The 17,062-nt window shown below is 40.1% G+C and overlaps 1 protein-coding gene across 1 annotated transcript; it reads left to right on the top strand.

Moving 5' to 3' along the window:
• The first annotated feature begins 135 nt into the window (after positions 1-135).
• On the top strand, positions 136-16,762 carry LOC104459933 (COMM domain-containing protein 5-like). Its single transcript, XM_010084498.1, has 7 exons — positions 136-190; positions 2,962-3,122; positions 4,268-4,296; positions 8,165-8,215; positions 11,746-11,841; positions 13,660-13,735; positions 16,278-16,762. Exons 1-7 carry the CDS (start codon positions 136-138, stop codon positions 16,377-16,379), a joined length of 570 nt encoding a protein of 189 aa, XP_010082800.1. The 3' UTR covers positions 16,380-16,762.
• The last annotated feature ends 300 nt before the right edge of the window (positions 16,763-17,062 follow it).

Here is a 17,062-nt window from a genome sequence, read left to right as displayed (position 1 = left end):
GGGAAGGCAAGGACAGGCGTGGGCTGGGCTCTGTCCGGGGCCGCTGCCCGGTGCTTTTCCCTGCAGGAAGCTGGAGGGCAAATATAAGGAAGGGTTTTCGTGGTTGTACTCTGTCGTTCTGTGAAATCTGTGAGGATGAGGCACGGAGTTCTGCAGCTGCAGATGGCCCCTGAACTCGCGCTGCGTGCTGGTAAAATCATTGCTCTCCCACCCCTCAGCCCCGGGGCAGTGGTCGAGGCGCTGTGAGAGACCCCATGGATATTTCTGAAACACGCAGGAGAAAATAAAGGAAGCTCCGAGTGCAGGTGATCTGCTGGAGCCGGGGCTGTCAGACTGGAGATGCTCCTGCTCCGCCTGTTTGGTTTTTGTCTGAGGCTTCTCCCTGGAGTAATGTCAGACAGGTGAGATTTTTCTTAAGACAGCTGTGACCACCAAAATCAGAGTTACTCAGCAGAGTAGACTGTTGTGTGCAGACTAATCGAAGAGAAGAGCCGATCAGCAGAGCAAAAGAGCAGCTTGTTTGCAGCCAGCTGAGAGGAGACCACTGCTGCCCAGCGTGGCCGGTGCTGTGACTCTAAACCGCACGTTGTCTCAGCCAACTCCCTTCCAGGCTTTTTCTTCTCGATTTGAGTCAATAAGGACTCAAAGCATCTGGTAGCTGGTTTGTCTTTAAAAGTGTTGCTGCAGTGTCAGAAATGGAGCAATGTATTCAGGTTTTCCTTAAAACAAGTGAAAGCAATAACACTATGCATAGGCAGAGGCATTTGAGAGGAAAGTGAATACAGATGTTGAACTGTATTTGCTGTCTAGTGCAGGAACAATGGAGACCAAAAAGTTATATCAGTGCCAGGAAGCCTGACTGTCTCCTGAACCCCATCTGGGTTTAATTTTGGTGTAAATTATCGCCTATGTTTTGGTGTACAATAAATGCTTCCTGCTGTAGGGGGAGCAAACAGTCCTTCAGAACCATCTGAAGCCGGGGCAGGTGACTATACCACACTGATTCACCCTCCAGATGATGCAGAGCTGGCAGAAATCTCCAGTCGTCTTCTGCCCTTGCTGGGCTGTGATTAACAGCTTGCAGGACAGCGGTTTTTTCCCTTGAAGGTTTAGAAGTCTTTGAGGACACGATGGATTTCAGCAGAGTGTATCTAAATTTCTCTGGCACTGGCACCAAGGTAGTTTCTTAAGGCTGTTGCTGTTACTGTATTGCTAAATAATAACTAATATAAAAGATGAGATGCTGTTTTGTATGCGTGCTCAGTTCACAATGTAAAAACAGCATATATCCAGACAGTGTTATTGCAGGCTCTGCTAAACTGCAAGTGGAAGTTTGAGACCATAGGCATCTTCTACAAAGAGCAAATGACCCAGCAGTGAGATTTTCTTGGGATATTTTGGGGTTATTCTTTTTTTTTTCCTCCTTCAGATTGACTGTTGGAAATGTTGGCGTCGCTGATATTTCTGAGTTCCCTGAGCTATATTGAGTAAAAAATCTTATATTCTAGGGTGTTGCAAGTACATTGTGAAAGACAACATGAATTTTTAACCAGTTATCAGGGTTAGCCAACAGAAGGAAGACTGATGTTGTCATTAAGGCTGTCTAGTTAATAAGGAACCTGTTGTTCTTTGAAGAGACAGATCAAAGTTGTATTTAAGTAGGTAAGTAGACAGCAGCCTGTTTCCTGCTCTGTGCGTGATCTAGTAGACAGGCCTCAGTGCTGATCTGTATTTGGCCCTTCCAGTAAATAGACTCTTCTCAAAGCTGGTTTTGTTCTCATAGAGCAGAGCCTTTTTCAGGCAGCGTGGAAAGCTTGGTCCTAGCACCTTGCACATCCTAGCTACTCTGTGTGAAATCTGACATGTAGATAGTGCCAGACAGGTTCAGTCAGCCATGTGAATGATCCAGGACTCACCACTGAATTTAGTGTGCATTTAAAAATGTGAAAAACAAAGATAATTTATCCAGAATTAGAAGATAGTGATCGGTCAAAACCTCCCGATACCAAAAGGAAGGCTGTCAGTTTGATTAAAACTCTTTTTTTTTTTTTTTCCAGCCTTAGTTTTAAGCTAATCTCTTTGTGTTGGCTTTCAGTAACGCTTTTTGGATGTTTTAACTTTTCATGTTTTATTCACAGTGCTAGATACAGCTCATTATACATGACTAATCTAATGCCCTGATCCTGCAATGGGATTGTGTCTGTAATCTTTTTTTTATCCACAGTAGGGCTTCCTGTGGCTCCAGCAGCCCAGCCAGACTGATCAGGGTGCAGGACAGAGACTGACATGCCAACAGAAATTTATATAAACCAGTGCATATATGGAGAAAGGAAGAATTAACTGAATAATGAAGACTGAGATAAACCCACACTAGTTATTAGTGTATAATATTGCCACATGGGTTAATGGTAATTTCCTTTAAAGTTTTTATTAACAGAAGTTCTGCAAACGACAAGACTTGAAGGCTTAGTTTTGTTTCCTTGTATGTTTAATCCTTAGTCTCTGCTGGCATTCCAAGATAAATTCATTACATGAAACACTGGAGAACAGTGTTGAATTGTTTACTCTCTCGATCCTCTCTTCTGTGTATCAGAAGTGTAATTAAGCTGTAAGCAGACTTCTGACAAGAGCAAGTGATGATAGAAGCTCAAGTTGGATTTGTACTTGTGATAATTTTTTTTATCTTTTTTGCATTCTCCCCCTGGAACAAATTTCAACAGTGAAAACATCTTCAATTTTACAATGCAAAACAATCCATTGAAGTTCTCTTGGTAAAGTGTTGTGAGACTGACCTGTGGTGGTGAGTGATCAGATTTACAGAGACCTGAAGTGACAGTTTCACATCAGGAAAACTGTGGGTACATTAAGTCAAGTAAAATCATAGATAAATTTATGTTAATGTTCACTGTCTCCAGGTCTTCCTGTTTTTAAAGGGATCTTGCTTTGCTTTCTTATTCACAGTCACTGTTAATGCATTGGAAGGAAAAGACTGCAAGGAATCTGTCAAGCTGATTGCAGAAAGCACTGATCTCTCAGAAGAGCAACTTGCTTTCCTCATTTCTGGCATGTATACCCTGCTCCGACAAGCACTGAGACTCCCCTTATCAACTTTCAAACAAGAAGTAAGTTCTGGGAGTACTTGGAGTCCTGATAAGTTAAAAGCTGTGTCAGACGTGTGTTACCATCTAAACCCTATTTGCCAGGGCGGGGAGCTGCACATAAAAATGTTGCTCCAAGTTAAAGTGGTTGGAAGAAACTGATAAAAATTTAGAGCTTATTATTTTACTTGTTGGGTAGATTTACAGGGAGCTTTTTTTGAAGAGTATTTAAGCTTTGGGAAGGAGATTCCTGTGTCTTTTTCTGCTTCAGCGTCTTCTTCACTGTGCATGTTTGCTTTCACTCTTAAATTAAAACCCCACAAGAAACCATTGCAAAGTGTTATTTCGTTGGCATCAACTCTCTCTTACCCTAACTCTGTGTTCACACATACCGCTCATTTTGTCCACACTTACAATTTCTCATATTTGTTTGTTTGCCTTTCTTCATACTTCCACCACAGAGGAAGGAAGGTCTTATGGCCAGAGCAATACAGAGGAAATTGGGAGAAAGTGCTATTTCTTTTTATACTATGGATGTTCTATGTGAATACGTGTATGTCTGCCCTGTTCCCAACCCCTGTTCCTTCTTCAGTGCTATTTTCTTTCCTTTTTCATGTTACTTCACCTTACGTTTTTTCTTTTCTCATTTTATTTTTATGTGAGCAAACCACTTCTGGGCTTCCAGCACCTCTCTCTTTTCTAAGATAATGTTTTCGTATTTACCAGGACATACTGGGAAAGCTCATATATTGCAGGAAGCATAGTGAAAGTATGCTTTTAGTATTTAGAGCTTATCTTTTGCCACTTTCTTTCTGTTGTCATGGTTTAAACAAGTGACTGCAAAACATATTTGAGAATAAGGATACATAATCACTCTAAAAGAAGAGAGTGTTATGGATAGCTGCATAAAAGAAATGGCAGGGATGTTGTTTTATTTAAAAATAAAGGCTTCCAAGAGATTTAGGGCTTTCAAATTAGTTTCTCACAACTTGATTGAACACTTCTGAAAATTCTTCTTAATATGTAACCTGTCATATCAAAACTACTGTCACTCGAGACAAAAACTTTTGGGGAGAGATTTCAAGCAAGTAACCAATATTAATTCATTAGGTAAGAAATGATCTTTCAAGACTACATCCTGTAAAATTTCACCTTCCTTGTTTTTCTAGGTTTTTAAGGAAGACCTGAAGGAGCTCAGGTATGCTTGTTTGTTTTTTCGTAACTTTTATGTAACTGCTTCCCCAAATGAACTTTTTTACACAAGGGAGTTGTTATTAAAATTACCTGTAAATAACACATAACATGTCTGTTGCCAAATGTCATGTGAAGCCAGAGGAAAAAAAAAACAGGTGTTGTGTAAGACTTGATTTAGCTCTGAGCATGAGCAGTAAATTTCCCATGCTGGGGAGATTGGTCTAATTTAGTCTGTAATGTAGGTTATGCAAATGTGAGTGACCTTCTCTCTACCATCCCCACCTTGCCCTGCAATATTTTTTTAACATGTTTGGTAAGACAGTGGTAACATTTCAGAAGCTAAGAAACTGCCCTACTTTTTTTCTTCTTTGAAAGGCCAATGATATAACGCTCATGAAATCCTGCCACCTTGTTCAGCTATGATCTTTCCTGCCCATTACCCAAGAAAGCATAATGCTTGTTACAGACTTAAACAAAACCTGTATGGGTCTGTTCAGAGTATCAGAAAGCTAGACATCAGATGCTAATAATCTTTATAGGTTTTCCTGTATTTCCATATTCAGTAGCAATGAGAGAATAACAGCAGAGAAACTTCTGCACCAAGGCCCAATTATTTTAAAATGCTATTTCCCCATAATTCATGGCATTCTGATTGCTACCTAGGAGAAATAGATAGATATGTTTCTAAATCTGTCTTTTTTCAACCTTATTTGTCCGTTAACCTGCCAGTTGGCTTTCTCCTCAGACTCTATTCTGCAGAGTCATAAGCATGATTTACTTTCTGAGCAACTTCAGGCAAACTAAAGCTGCAGATTTAGATATGTAATTGGGGTGTAATCGGTGAAAAGTGTAATTGGGGCCACGATGAAATGTGCCTTGCTAGTTGGTACGATTTTTTGTGCAGCTCAGTGCTGGAGTTTGGCCTGCCTTTTGTCTTGGGAGCTAAAGCGTAAGCAGCTTCCTCTGCTGCGTCATGGAGTTCACACCAGGTTAAAGTAGGTCAGTAAGGAACTGGTGAATTGCTTTTGACCCAGTGGGAGCTGGTGTTTTTGGAGATGCTCACAGAATGTGTTCAGTGTGATTAAGCAATAATGAAGAGCACTAAAAGCTCCATGCCAAGTTCTCTGAGGGTAGGTGAATATTCCTCTGTTGAGCAGGGGAGTGTTGGTGCACTGGAGTGCCAGAAGTCCCTGCCCAGGCTGGCTGTGTGCACTGGCTGTACCTAGAAATACAGGCTCCCAGGCCCCTGTCCTTGGCATTTGACCAGACATCAATGCCTTACACTTTTGTAGTTGTTTGGTTTGGGTTTTTTTTCTCACTTTGTGGATTATTCATGGAACTGTGAAGACAATTTTCAGTCTGGTTGATTTTTTTTATACCTTTTATATCTTGAAAAGTCTTTTTTATCTTGGTGTGACTGATGTAGCAGCAATAGTTCAGGTAACTGCATTTGTGTTGGTTGCAGACCTGTGTGTTTTATCTGCTGCTCGTTGCTGCTGTGCCCCCATGATTCTCACATTATTGGGACTCTTCCTAACTTACATCTCTGACAGTCTTATTTCCTGTGAGTAGCTCTCTTCACCTTGTGGCTAAAGTTTTAGAAGACTAAATAATTTATTCTACTCTCAAGCCATAATACTTAGTAAATTTGGTAGCACCTGTAGCATCTTCAATTCCTACGGGAAATGTCATTTCCTATGTTTTCCAATGCACTTGGGTTTGGAGAAGAAATAGCTGGTTGTTTTTAGGGCACCCACTAATTGCATTCAGACACTTATCCTTCTGCAGTGACTCCTGTGGGTCATCCTGTGACCGTGTGCGTAAAGAACACATGTAACTGGTTGAACAGCAGTGTCTTGGCATTATTGGCACCCAGTGTTTGGGCAGGTGTTTTGTATTTTAAGGCAGAAAAATATCTTATTTCCCATTTTTTGTTATGTCATCTTTTAAAAGGTTTGAGCTCTGAGCCAGGTTACCTTTCTTTCACCGTTCCTGCATTATATTTTGTTTCCTTCAGCGAAGCTGAAGATTGGACTAATTCTACCCATATAAAGTCTGGTCATTCTCAATTTCCTGGTGATGCAGCTGGTCTTGGCTTCTATTTTTGGTGGAGAGAGAGGCTGAGAGATGTGCCAACTTCTGATTAATTAGATCAATACTACTAGTTTCACAGGGTTGCCATTCTGTATCCCCTATTTCTTGGCCTGACTGGCTGAGCCACTGAGAATAAATTCGCTCTAAATTGCGGATGCTACTTTTTCCCTCCCCTCTCAAATTGTTTAATAACTTTATGGCTGAGGGCAATAACATGGGATTGAGACACCATCACAACTTCCTTGCCCTTTGAGGCTCTTCCTCAGAATGTTCCTCTGAAAACTGATTGCCATCTGTTGCTCAGGCCTGAGCTGTGCCATGTTCTGTGTCTGATCTGCTTAGTATGTGACTGGCCTCGGGTAAGCTGCTTGTGCCAAAAACAGAATTTCAGTAAAATCACTAACTGCACAGCAGAAATAATGCAAGCTCACAAGCAGCATTAATGCTTCTGATTTAGTAACGCTTGCTCTTATGGTCAAGCAAGTATTGTGACAGGTATCATCATAATCATGGTACAACCCCTGTCTCCAGCTATTCCACTGCATACAGAGGATGTTTGGTCATCATCAGGATGGGTTATGTGATACACCTGCACGGAAAGTATAAGTAATGTTTGCAGAAATAGAGTCTTGTCTCTTCTGAAAGAAACATACATGCAGCCAAAAAAGCACTGTCTAGTCCCTGCTCCTCACTTCCCATTTGCCTACCTTACTAATATGAATTCAGTTTTATCCAAGCACCATTTAAAAATGTGTTTTAACCCCGCATCTTCCATTAAGAATTCAGACTCCAGTGGCTGCTGTTTCATCTTCCCACTGTGTGAGTCGATAAGTTGTTTTTTCTCCCATCATTAGACACTGTAAGCCCTTTAGGACACGTAACTTCCTTGTTTGCTTTGATTTTTCTTTGATATACCACTGTGGCTTTCAAGACACTGGTGAGTAATGTCTCTGAGCACTGATTCATGGTGAGTGCTGGATTTAACTGTGACAGCAGAAGTAGTTACTTCTCCCACATGTCCAACCTGCCTCTCTGGAGGAGGTTACTGTCCCTGTAGCAAAGGCAGCTGAATGGACAGCGTTTGCTCTGCAGTCTTTGCAGTTCACAGCCTTATATATTGAAGTGAAAGTCAGCAGCAGCTTGTTTGTAAGGCAAGAACAGCATCAGAAAAATGGTGAAGTAGCCAAGAGGCACAGAGCAGATGGAGTGTGAGTCTGTTCGACCAGTTACCATTGTCCCCATCAAGTTTATGGTTGTCCTCTCCATGTTAGATATGCTTCTTTTGTAAGTAATCTTAGCTACAAGGGCCTCTGTTTTTACTTTTGAGGGAGCCATTAATTCTGTCTTCTTTTTGTTACGCTTCAGATGAAAGTGAAATGAAATGGGTAGGCTTGGGATTTTTGAAAGCATGTATTGCTGGCCTGCCTTCTGCACTTGTCAGAGCCATCAGTAGAACTTTTCTTGACTTTACTGAGAGAAGAAGCAAATACCAGGTGCTTTTGAAACACACTGTTGCCATACTAGGTTGGACAGGAAGATGTAATAACAGTTTTTAGAGTTCTTGATATAAAAACATAGGCTGTCCTTTTGAGAGCCGAGACTGAATCAATACCGAAGTGCTTATGTAAGAGCTGATGGCAATTTTAAGCAACAGAAGATGGAAAATGTTGACACATTTTTTGTGTTCTATAATAGATATTTTTTTTTTATTTGTAGCTAAGGCCGCATATTTGTGGTTACAAAACACTTAACTATTTTGTATTGCTCTTCTCTTTAAGGATACCAGAAGATTTCATCACGGACTTTTGCAGTATAGTCTTTGGTAACAGGTTAGTATCTTAATGTATCATGCATTGTGCAATCCGCAGGGTTGCACAGAGCTCTGCTGACAAAAATCCCAGGCCTGCTGAAGGAACAGCAAGATTCTCTAAATTAATGAGAACAAGATTTGTCCTATTATTTTGATTCAACATAACATGATGTTTATCATGCGTGGCTATATATGCAGTAAGTAGCTTTCATACCAGTTTTCAATTTTTCTGTGACCATCACCCATCAGTTTTTGTAACGTTCTGTAGCCTCTGTAAGGTGCATCAATACCTGCGGATGAAAAATGGATTACAGACTTAAGCATTTTTATCATCATTACATTGCGAGTTAGAGCAAAAGTGAAAGACTTGCTTTGTTGAGAGGCAAGCTACATATGCCTTCTACGTGCTGTCGTTCGTGGAAGCTTTCTCGGATATCATTTAATCAAGTCTTAATGTACCATTGAATTGGGAATTCACACTGGGTGACTTGATGACCCATAGGAGATATTAAGTGCTCTGCAATATACCTCAGTAGCTCCCAAGGAAGTACTAAATCAGGAACTTTTTGAGCAGCCTATCTCTTTTGTCTGTTCTAGGGATTCCTTTTTTCTAGGTGGTTTTCTGCCCAACCATATTTAGCTTATTCTGCATCTAGAAATTGCTTGAACTTTTTGCATTTGCAAAACTTTCCTCCTCTAAACTTGAGGTCACTCAGCACATAGCATCACTAACCCAACGCTGCTCCAGATATTCTGCGTGGAATCCTGGGAATCATAGTTGAGGTATTTCAGTTACCCTCACCAGGGTCTGAATGCTGCTACAAAAGTTAAAAATATTTTTCATTTCCTTGGTTAAGATCTTGGCTTAAAGCTGAAGGTTCTTGGAGTAAAAATAAATTCAGCCTTCTCATCTTTTCTTTGCTCTTCTGTTTGAATTATAGGTGTTAAGAATGCAAAATTCATGGTTGCAAAGTGGAAATATTGTTTGCAGTGGAGAAAGAAGATAAATGTAGATGTCATTTGAAGCATGCACGATTGTCTGTTTTCCACTGTGAAATCACGATGCTGGAAAATTTAGCTTTTTCTTATTTCAAAAGCTGTGATTATCCAGTGTAATCTTGCTCTGTGTTTTGAGACCAAAGAAGAGCACCTCAGATTTCATTTCTAGACAGATCTGCTTTTATAATCTTAAATGTAACACTGAATCATACATATGCTTATTGAGTTGTAAATATATATGATTGTGATGGTAAGAGAAGTATTAGCATCTCTTCAGAAATACAGTATGAGCTAGATAACCCAGAAAAATCCATTTTTAATACCTTTCCTGGCTTCTTATTCTATTTTTTGCAATTTTGTTCACTAAACAACAGCTCTGAAATACTGGAAATTTGACACTTGTATTTCTGTGTCCTCACAGTTCCATCAAGCTATATAGACTGAAAGGGAAGAAAAACTTGCCACATTGACACCATCAAATAACTGGATAAAATTGAAACTGTTTTTTTTGAGGGAAAGTATAACCCTAACTTCCCCCTCTCTGGTTTTGGATATAAGATTCACTGAGTCTTTTCTGCTCCATTTTGCTCTTCCCCTTAGAAATCAATGGCTTGATTAATGGCCTGTATCATTTCTGTATGTATATTGGCCACTGTGCATGTTCTGTCATCCTTACAGGATTCTTGCAGTTCCAGTTACGATCTTGTCCAAGCCAGGAAGGTGCTGACAGAAGCTTAAACTAAGCTATAAAAGCCGTGACTCTTTCTGAGGGAATGGTACTCAAGCGCAGTCCTGACCAGAACTAAAGCTTTGTGGTTTGGCCACAGAAATGCCATAGCTTAACAGTGTTCATAAGCTTCAATGTTTGGGCGTTGCTGACCTTTCGACCACTGCTAACTAGAATTTCTTCCTGTTCTCTCTACTCTTTCTTCCCCCAAATGCCAGTGCTGCACTGAAAGGACTTTCTTCCATTGATGGGAGTAAGCATGTCTTAAGGAAGTGGTAGCAGCGTGGCTATTTTCAGGTATTCCCCAAATGAAGCAATACTCTGGCGGCAGCTCGCTGATGAGGGAAAGGCCTGTTCTTATTGTTTAATCCTGCTAATGACCATTCTAGACTCCAGCTCCTCATGGTTGCACCCAGTTGTGTGACCTAGTTCCTGGCCAGTAGTTGACAGTGAGTAAGAACCAGCTGATCTATTTTTTCTGCTCATTCCTTTACCATACTATTAGAAATGTGTGTCATTTCTGACACCACCCAACGCCCCCCCAAAAAAGGATAAATTCTTTCTTACATTATTGCCTTTGCTTAATGCCTTATCAAATCATTGATCTTTCTGGGCAGTTTCTAAAGGCACCAGCTAACTTGCACGCAAGAATCCGAGTAGGGATGTTAGACTATCATTCCTACAGTCCTTGATTTGTTCAGAGAGGATTCCTTTCTGATGTAAAGTCTGTAATTAGATTATGTCTAGCACCATGGATAAAGGATGTAACGTTTCTTATCCTGCTCTAAGCGGGAGTACTGGAGTAGCTTTAAAATGTACTGTAAATAACTTCCAGAGACACGGGATGCTTAGCAAAAGAAAAAAAAAAAAAAAGGTAAGTAACATAAAGTCCAGACTAGCTCCCAAATGGACCAGCTCAGTGACCTCATTACCTCATTCTGAAGCTATTTCTGCATATATATCTAAAAATGAGTGGTTGTTATGTCTTTGTATCAGATTTAGCTTGTTTACTTATCCAGAGCTTAAGATGCTGTTAAAATTTAAAGATTGTCAACCAACTGAAGTTTAATCACTGTCAGCTGTATTTCCTCACAGAAATAAACTGAGGCTTGATCAGCCTGATTCTTCCTGCAATATGAGTAATAAATTAAGTCCTTGGCTTCTTACACATTAGACTAGACAAAAATCTGGAAGGTTGTGCTGCAGTTGGCAGTAAACATTATGAAGGGAACCAGGAGTTTGTAAATTATCTTGGATTAGCAAGAACCACTGTTGGATTTTTTTTTAAGTACACTTCAAAGTACACCTTATTATTATTATATTTTAAAACATTGCTGCTTGCTAATACTAGATGCTTTCTGCTGAAGGAGCACAGTGACCTTATTCTAACTTTTTTGCTGAAGTCATCTGTCTTGTTCCTCCTTGCTTGTTCTTATTGGATCTGCATGAAGGTAAAGATGATTTATTTGCAGATGCAGCTATGCCTCACAGTTGCATATAAGTGAAATAATAGATATGCCAGCCACCACAATGACTCTTACTAAACTTAACTGTGATATCAGTTTGCTAGAATTACACAGAGTCACTTGGTCTCTTTTTTTTTAACCTGGACCATAGTTAAGCATAGGAGAAGTGGGTAATCTTGAGCACAGCTGTCTTTAATACAGAAAACCTCCCCTCATTCAGACCTCTGTAAATGAGGGCAGATGGAGAAGAGAATAAGTTCTAGACAGGCTTGTTCTGAGGAATCTTATTTTCTTTTTAAATTGTTGTTTCTTTTATGAATTTGCATTTCAGTCTCCTGTTTCTGATTTACTCTGTAGGCGTCCTGCTTCTGAAGCCACAGCTCTGACACAAGGGAGCAGGCTGCCAGCTATCCAGGACTTCAAGTGGAGAGTGGACGTAGCTATATCCACAAGGTATGAAAGAGAAACCTGCACGACCCTAGACATTAACTTGCCCAAGGTTAAACTGACTTCTGGTGCTGCTTTAAAATGTTAATGGTATTAAAATGTATCTTGCTGTTAGGAATTGCCGTGTAGCATTAAATGGTAAGATAGGGAGGGGATTTTCTGAACAGTGTAGAAGTCAGTTTATATACAGGTTAGTGTTGTTAACATGGACCTGACAAAAGGCTGCTGCCTTCTTCTTCTATTAATAATATTTTTGGGCTCTTTATTTATTTTTTTCTCTAAAACCTCTGTACTAGAAACATTTCACTCAAAGTTTGAGTCTCTCTTTCAATATTTTAAAAGTTAACGGAGCCGATACAATTCCACAGGTGCTCAGAGATGATGGAATAGATTAGATAGATTGACCCTCAAACAGCCAGCCAAGCTCTCCGTTTACTAGAACAGGGCAGGGAAATCATCTGTGTAACTTCTCAAGTAGACTACCATTTGTATGTTGCACATGTTAAATAAAATTACTTTCCATCACTTGTACAGTGTGCCGTAGATTCTACAACGGGAGACTTCAGAATGGCACCTTTACACTGCCATAGTGATGCAATTGGTCATTGATTGACCTCCTAGTTTTCTTCACAAAACAGGAGTAAAGGCCTTTGTGATCGTCCTGTCTGCACCTACGGGAACAGCTCCTTGCCATCTGCCACAGCAGAGGCAGCTGGGGATGGATCTTTGGCTAGAGCCAGAAGGAAACAAACCTGTTGTCTGTGCTGTTCCTGGTCTTTTTCTAGTTCTAGCTAAGACAGACCAGGGTGAAAGAAATTGGAAGATGATCCAGTATTTGTCAGTAGTGTAAATTGTTAGCACGAGTGACTTCATACTATATTCATGAATACCTGCATCTGAGGGAGGGCGCGGTCTCGTTGCTGCCACAGTTGAGAAGCCCGGGGGTAATCAGGGATAGTGCTCCTGAAATCAAGAAAAAAGACTCCTAAGTGAAAATTGCAATGGCCACAAGCTGCTAGTTCAGCTGACTCTCAGATGAGCATTGCTGTAAGCACCACACTGGTATCACTATGCAGAAAAAACGTATACCTGTAAGAGAGCAAAATGTACAGATAAACACATCAGGCACAATGCTTGCAAGCTGCAGGCAAATCCTATGATTTGTTTTCCAAACAACAAGAGCAATACATTATCCATTTTTATTTTCCTTCCTCTTATTTTCCTTTCCAGTCAACCTCCCCCCTGTGAATTCTTGTTTATCATCCAGCAACAGCCTCTGCAAAGAGGTATGGCTTCTGGCTGTAATGCCTGTCAGTACCTGAGCAGGCTTTGGCAGCACCAGTTGATGGAAGCTGCACAAGAATGACTCATTTCCCCTCTTTGGGTCATCACATAAAATAACAACTCACAAATTTAGGATGAAGGCTAAAAGAGCTTGACTCCCCCAGTGAGATGGCAGTTGAAAGTGTGAAGGGGTGGAAAGGATTAGTGCAACGTGGTAAACTGCATAAGAAAATTGTGCATTATTGCTAGCAGTACTTCGTCAGCACTGTCCCACTAAACTGGTTATTATGTAAAATGAAAATGCTCCTAAACTTGCAGTTACTAAACTATTAAAAACATTTTTAGTCTCAATAAATTGGCCAGGACTCCTATCTGCATGAGTTTCCAGCCAGCCAGCAAGGTTCAGGACTCTGTGATTGAAATTACTCATGTTTTGTGTATAAAGCCTACGAGAACATCTTAAATTGTGAATGTACAATGCTGTACTTGTCACACTGCTGATGTCTGGTATTGTAATAGTAATAATGTAACTAATTTCAGTTCACTGGCCCGTGCACTTCAACCATCCATTCTAATGCTGATGAAGCTTTCAGATGGGACAGCTCATCGCTTTGAAGTAAGTCTGATTGCCATAATAAATAAAAAAGAAACCACTTGAAGTTCTTTTTAGAAAGTTGAATTACTGTTTAAAATATTAAAGCTTTTGTGAACAGTGCATCATTATTGGTTGGTTTGCTTGGGTATCCTTCATGTTCAGCATAGCCACATACAATATATAATGAAACACCAACCACAATAATTTCGTACCTTGTTCCTATACACATTTTGCTGAAACATCATTTGTTAGAAGAATATTAATTACTGAAAAGCACTGTTGCATAATATCTGGTTTGATTAAAAATTATGGTTTTGTTATCAACAGTAACCTTCAGAACTGATGGTGGCTCTTGAGGGCAGGAAAATTCCCAGGGTAGCTTATATAATGTACGATAACTTTGAAACCAAATTTTGGTAGAGAATGGTACCATTCTCTTCTGTGACATAGGTAGTTTTATTTTCTTTTTCTTCAGTACAGTTCCTGCTGCTAGAAAGAAAGTAAAAAAACCTGTTTGCTTTTTACCTCAGAACTAGTCAGTGACATTATTTATGACACTGTACATAAAGGCTTGCCAGAAGATGGCATAAACTCTTCCATATTTTTAACCTTTGGAAAGGAATGCTGTTTGTTCTATAAATAACATGGTGGTGCATACAGGAGTTCAGTGCACAGCAGGCATTGTTACATTTGAACTCTGTAAAGATATTGACTTCATTCAGTGTGTTAGTAGTGGTCTGGAAGAAGCACCAAAGCTGTGGGTTGAAAGAGGTGGACTGATTTTACTGTTACAGTGCTTCACAAGAAGGCAGCTGGTGAGGAGGGCACAAGTTCCGTGCTACATTGCAAAGCGTTGAGGGTGTCACTTCACAGAGGATCAAATTCACCCCTCTGTGGACAGTCCAACTCAGAGCATCCCATACGCTCTGAGGTCTTCCATGGAACTTAAATGATGCCATGGACTTCAAGTTAACCCTTTACAACAGAGTAAGTTTCACCTATGAGAATAAAAATCAATATGTATTCTTTACTGTTTAGATTTGGGGCTTTATTTACTGGTATATAATGTCACGTCTTGGTGGCACTGTTCCTGGTTGTTATGGTTTGGTTTTAGTTTTTATGTTCTAAGTCTGTGGAAGACCCTTTGCTATTCTGCAGTGGAGATGTGTTGGTGTGCCGGTCTAGTACGCGCAGAAGTGCCAATATCTGATAGGAAACAATGTGCTTCTCTTAGATCAGCTCTTTGCTGCTGCTTAGATCTGAACACCAAAGATCTGGCTGTAAACACAATTTCTGTATCTGATGAGTGGTCTTCCCGCAGTTAGTAGCTCTTTGGGATAAACCTGTGTTTTGGTTCAAGGTACCATATGCAAGCAAATATAGTCCTCACCTCTTCAGTTTCATTTCATTCAGAAACATTCAGAATGTCCTGCTAACTAACAGGGCTTGTGTGAGACGGTAACTCCAGAAGCGAATTCCGTTATAAATAGTTTCAAATGCGTATGCCACAGGGAGAAGTTACACTCTTTGGTCTCTTGGGTTTGGTTTGATTTGTTTTTTTAATTGCAGTGTGATTTCTGACAATGAAGATTTTTTAAAAAGCAATGGGAATTGCAACATTTTGAGTCTTGTTTTATATATAAATGTGATGGCATGATGCCTTTTTATGCATTTCTGATGCATGTGGAAAATGCAGATCAGATGTTGGAATCCTCTCACATAATTTATATCTGTGCTACAGCGGACGGAAGGATGACAAGGGACTCTGTGAGAAGAACTGTGTGTCATCACTGTAGTCAAAGCATTAGAGTAAATGAGGCAGTGATGTGCAGAGCAGCCTGGGACTAGCCAGACTGCTGCTGGTGCTCCTGCGAGCACACGTGTTTGTGTGCTGCAGTGATGGCAATCTGTGTCACCCAGGCTGTGCCTGTGCTCAGGTGTGGTTCTCTGTCTCAACAGATAATGGACTTCCATCCATTTGGCTTCTCCAGCTTGGAATGGTAAAGGAGAGTCCATTAGCCTCCTACACAGTTGAAATTGTTTTGTGTATTTAATAAAAATCTTTTGCCTTCCATGCATAGACAGTGCCCAGTCCTCTTTGCTCTTGAGGTTGCTGCCAAGTCTCTTGCTTTAAGGATCAATTCCTTTCTCCTGCAAGTCTGGACAAGCAGAATATCTGGAATTTTTTGCTTGAGAATTCTGTAGGCTCCCCACCTTCCAGGTGTCTTTATCTTTCCTTCTAATCCACAACTCTTAGTTCACCACAGTTGCCATCAGTTTATATTCTGCGATACTTCCTTTCTCACATGGGGCAGTATCGAAAATGTACTATGTAGCTGTTATTTCTGGTTTTTCCCACTCTCTTCCTCTTTATCACCCAGATGGTTTAGTTGAATTAACTGAATTTTATTAACTTCAAATCTTTTGTCTTAAGTCTTAAAAAAAAAAATGCCATTTTAAGAGAGATTGGGCTGACACTGTGTAATGTTCCCTACCCATAGGCATGCCCTAGTCAGAGTTCCTTACCGGTTTCATGTTTTCTAACCTGAATATTCTGTTTCAGGTGCCAGTTGCAAAGTTTCAAGAACTGAGATACAATGTTGCTCTTATACTGAAGGAAATGAATGATTTGGAGAAAAGGAGCATACTGAAGATCCAGGACTGAATGCTTTCAAATTGGGAGTTTACAGACAGATCTGAAACCTTCAGTGTGTTTTGTGCGTGGCAAAGCAGGGGACCGCCTTGCCTGTCTGAACTGCCATGTAGCATTTATGATGTCTGCTGTAAATATTTTTTTGATTCAAGTGTTAAAAGCACAAGCTCTTTTGATAAGACTTAAGAAAAACAAAAAATATATCTATGAAAATGTATAATGCTGATTTGCGAGCATTTTTGCATGATTCATCAAAACATTTTTTAAATAACTGTCTTAATAGATGTAAGAGTCATTTATTTCTGATTATGATTCATCAGTCTAATTATTTTTGAAAGCCTGCTACCGGAAGCCCCATCAATATGTATCATAAGAAAGCTCTGCAATATCTCAAATGAAAAATAAAACTTAAAAACCATTCCTGCGCTCTGGTATGACAAACGTGAACTTGAGTTTTGCATAAGTAAAATTGCTGTCTGGCTTCTCACTAAGTGACTGAGGTATAGCTACAGATAGTTAAAGGCTAATTTTGAGGAAAATTGGAAGCTGTGGATCAAGAAGTATCAACTGAGCTTCCACAACTAATTCCATGGAATTGCAGAAGTGGAAAGGTGCAATCTGAGTCTTTACCTGGTTGATCAGAATGGGCTAAATAGCAGTAATCTCATAGATTTCTAACTGGAAATGCATGCCTC

Source organism: Pterocles gutturalis, unplaced genomic scaffold, assembly GCF_000699245.1.
Source record: "Pterocles gutturalis isolate BGI_N339 unplaced genomic scaffold, ASM69924v1 scaffold50650, whole genome shotgun sequence".
Lineage (NCBI taxonomy): Eukaryota > Metazoa > Chordata > Aves > Pterocliformes > Pteroclidae > Pterocles > Pterocles gutturalis.
This window is presented reverse-complemented; position numbering and strand designations above follow the sequence as displayed.

Coding starts and splice junctions, on each gene's coding strand:
- LOC104459933 (XM_010084498.1), top strand. CDS start 136: ATGAGGCACGGAGTTCTGCAGCTGCAGATGGCCCCTGAACTCGCGCTG. Junction 3,123..4,267: donor TATCAACTTTCAAACAAGAA/GTAAGTTCTGGG, acceptor TTGTTTTTCTAG/GTTTTTAAGGAAGACCTGAA. Junction 4,297..8,164: donor GAAGACCTGAAGGAGCTCAG/GTATGCTTGTTT, acceptor CTTCTCTTTAAG/GATACCAGAAGATTTCATCA.